General features: G+C 41.9%; 1 protein-coding gene across 1 annotated transcript; it reads right to left on the bottom strand.

Annotated features, from left to right (window-relative positions):
* Positions 1-2,380: 2,380 nt before the first annotated feature.
* LOC123774217 (pro-resilin-like) lies at positions 2,381-3,950 on the bottom strand. Its single transcript, XM_069308014.1, has 2 exons — positions 3,927-3,950; positions 2,381-2,773 (listed from the first exon to the last, which is right to left on the bottom strand). The coding sequence occupies exons 1-2, from the start codon at positions 3,948-3,950 to the stop codon at positions 2,381-2,383; spliced, it is 417 nt and encodes a 138-aa protein (XP_069164115.1).
* Between the last annotated feature and the right edge of the window lie 214 nt (positions 3,951-4,164).

The raw sequence follows: 4,164 nt of genomic DNA, 5'->3' as shown, positions 1-4,164 counted from the left end.
TATATCTTGTATATCGTTATACGCAAATTAAAACAATAATAATAGGATGCAATCTACAATAGGAATAGATATTGGATAGACTATCCTGAGTCTCCAGCTCAGGATAGAAGCTGGAGAGTCAGAGAGATGCCAGAAGGAACTTTTTTCAGTGTTTAAGAAACCAGTAAATGGAATAAACTAGACAAAGAAATCACTGAAGCTATCTATAAAACTATAAATTGAAATACAACAGGATGTGGAAACTGAGTCATTGCATCAATCCAAGACAACCGGGTCCAAGAGCTGAGCTTTTACCCGCAAGCCTAGCTAGGTTAGTATATCTAGGTCAGTACACATGCAGCTTAGGTAGCCATCAAAGCGCTCGCTTGAGGGCTTGAATGGGAGACAGACTCTCAGACAAGCACGCACGGTATAAACCACCACTCAAGCGCTTGTGGGCGTGGCAGGAAGACAGCGGGTGTTGTACACATATATCTCTCGTAGCTCCAGCGAAAGTGACCACTTTCATCCTCACTCTTGCGTTGTTACATCACGGCCAATTAAGTCGTTAGCGGGAACCACCAGACTGGCTTACGGCGCGCTGCCCTCATCAACACCTGCTGGTTCAGACGGTCTTGTGATACACGTGTTATTTAGGACACCAGTGGCAGGTGTTTTTCTCCCATGCTTTATAGACAGATGTTGTGTATCTCGGATTACTTGAAGCCTTTGTTGTCATACGGTGAATATGTGAGTCTTTCTGAAGCCTCGTGTGAAGGTGTTTTTAAACGGGCTTTATATATGTTATTTGATGTGGTTTACCTGATGTGTGTGTATATATATATATATATATATATATATATATATATATATATATATATATATATATATATATATATATATATATATATGTCGTACCTAGTAGCCAGAACTCACTTTTTGGCCTACTATTCAAGGCCCGATTTGCCTAATAAGTCAAGTTTTCCTGAATTAATATATTTATTCTAATTTTTTTTCTCATGAAATGATAAAGCTACCCATTTCATTATGTATGAGGTCAATTTTTTTTTATTGGAGTTAAAATTAACGTAGATATATGACCGAACCTAACCAACCCTACCTAACCTAACCTATCTTTATAGGTTAGGTTTGGTTAGGTAGCCGAACAAGTTAGGTTAGGTTAGGTAGGTTAAGTTGTCGAAAAACAATTACTTCATGAAAACTTGGCTTATTGGGCCTTGCATAGTAGGCTGAGAAGTGCGTTCTGGCTACTAGGTACGACATATATATATATATATATATATATATATATATATATATATATATATATATATATATATATATATATATATATATATATATATATATAATATATATATATATATATATAATATATATATATATATTGTTTATAGGTGTCATTTTAAGCTTGGGTAGTGGTTTGCTCAATCTTGTTTATATATGTCTCTGTTAATTTGGCTTTGTTTAATTCTTGTTTATATTTCTTGTTTGCAAGTCTTTGACTTATGCTTGTCTTATCTCGTTTCTAAGATGTTTACCGGAAGCTATGTTTGTGTGTTTTTATCTGCGAGTATAAACAAGATGTATTATTTAGTTGTTTTGTTTGTTTTCCTGAAGCCTTGCTTAACTTAACTTTAAACTTGTTTGACAACAAGTTTCTTGTTTACTATGATAAGTGCGACGAGAAAAAATATTTTGATTTCTATTATTTCTGTTTAATATACAAAACAATTAAACAATCCTCCGACGACAGCAACAATAACAACAACAAAAGATTTACAACAAAAAACAATCAATGTTAACAATTTTGAACATCTTTCTCTGCCTTCAAGAGGTCTTTGAACATCTTAGTTTAGAGGCTTATCAAGAACGCAGGGGTAATTAACTCTTATGTCTGTAGGCAATCACCCCTGGGCTATCTTTACACACACACACACACACACACACACACACACACACACACACACACACACACACACACACACACACACACACACAAACATACAGACACACACTCACACACGACATCCTACTGGGCAGCTAAGTACAGCCACAAGCACTGGGCGAAAGAAACAGTTATATTATAGACCGGGTCACTTGGAAACCCAAACTTATGAGGTGAATAAAACCTTCAGGATAAATCACCTCCGTTCTCAAATGCCTGAACCCAAGCCACCCACCTAACCTAACCATCCTACTCATGGAAAACGTGGATAAATGTGATCCGCTACTTTTCACAATACCCCTTATTTTGTGCATTGGGGGACCATAGCGTATGAAATGAGACGCATTAGTTGACGGGGACCGGTTCTGAGGTCGTTCCTCTCCTCACATCATGGGATCTGAGCCGTGTAAAAGAGACATGAAATGCTGAACGTATTTAGATATAGCCTGGTGTTGGATGGTAAAGCAGAGACGGGTGGAAATCTAGAGGAGTGTTTAGAGGCTTGTAGGGGAGGCTAGGAGTGTGTGGGGGCTTGTAGGGGAGGCTAGGAGTGTGTGGGGGCTTGTAGGGGAGGCTAGGAGTGTGTGGGGGCTTGTAGGGAAGGCTAGGAGCGAGGGCTGGGTAGTGGGCCACTCCTTCGTATGAGATCTCCGCCACGAAGCCGGAGTCGCCGTCGACGTGGTAGGACACCTTCTGCAGGCGGCCGTCGGGAAGCGGGACGTAGTAGAAGCCCTCCGTCTTGTAGCCGTCGCTGGCCTCCTGGTGGCCGAAGTTGGCACCTGTGTAGTCGTCTTTCACGTCGTACCGGAAGTCGTAAGCGACGGGACCCTAGAGAAGTCGTAGCAAGTTAGGTTAGGTTAGGGTGGGGGTTAGATCAAGTTAGGTTTGATATAGTTTCTTACGGTCATATCATGTAGGGTATTGATAGGTTTAGGTGAGGTGAGGTGAGGTTCTTAAGGTCTAGGTCACCTGAGTTTGGGATCATGATAGCCTAGTGGATATAGTCCAGGGTAAAGATAATATACATATAAATAAGTTAACCAAGAATCAAAACACTAATTTTAACAATAGCAACAAAAAATTGTTTCATGAAAATTCTTTAATTTTAAAATTTTATCACCTTTTGCTTTAGTTTAACTGGACGTTAATAACGAATTAAATCTAAAAAAAACTATATAAATATAAAAATTGCTGCAATTGCCTTTACCTTCTATACTCTTAAATATAAATCTTACTTAAAGATCTAAGTATACTTGTAATGAAGGTTGAGAGACGAACAATTGTCGACAGTTTCTGTTGGCGATGATTGTCAGGCAGTATATCTCCAGATGTCGCCTGCACTGACAGCTTCCTGGATCAAACACCTGCTCGAGACACTCACCCATCTTGGGAGACACTCAGCCATCTTGGGAGACACTCACCCATCTTGGGAGACACTCAGCCATCTTGGGAGACATTCACCCACCTTGGGAGACACTCAGCCATCTTGGGAGACACTCAGCCATCTTGGGAGACACTCAGCCATCTTGGGAGACACTCACCCATCTTGGGAGACACTCACCCACCTTGGGAGACACTCAGCCATCTTGGGATACACTCAGCCATCTTGGGAGACACTCACCCATCTTGGGAGACACTCACCCACCTTGGGAGACACTCAGCCATCTTAGGAGACACTCAGCCATCTTGGGAGACACTCACCCACCTTGGGAGACACTCACCCATCTTAGGAGACACTCAGCCATCTTGGGAGACACTCAGCCATCTTGGGAGACACTCACCCATCTTGGGAGACACTCAGCCATCTTGGGAGACACTCACCCATCTTGGGAGACACTCAGCCATCTTGGGAGACACTCACCCACCTTGGGAGACACTCACCCATCTTAGGAGACACTCAGCCATCTTGGGAGACACTCAGCCATCTTGGGAGACACTCACCCACCTTGGGAGACACTCACCCATCTTAGGAGACACTCACCCATCTTAGGAGACACTCAGCCATCTTGGGAGACACTCAGCCATCTTAGGAGACACTCACCCACCTTGGGAGACACTCACCCATCTTAGGAGACACTCAGCCATCTTGGGAGACACTCAGCCATCTACGGAGACACTCATCCACCTTGTAAACACTCGAGTTTAATGCTAAACGGAACAATAACTCCATCTCCTCCCATGTATCCTCTTGTTGTTGTCAAACTACTACTGCTGGTAGT

This window comes from Procambarus clarkii, chromosome 61 (assembly GCF_040958095.1).
Source record: "Procambarus clarkii isolate CNS0578487 chromosome 61, FALCON_Pclarkii_2.0, whole genome shotgun sequence".
Lineage (NCBI taxonomy): Eukaryota > Metazoa > Arthropoda > Malacostraca > Decapoda > Cambaridae > Procambarus > Procambarus clarkii.
Note: the sequence above shows the minus strand (reverse complement) of the source record. Positions and strands in the feature narration are given on the sequence as shown.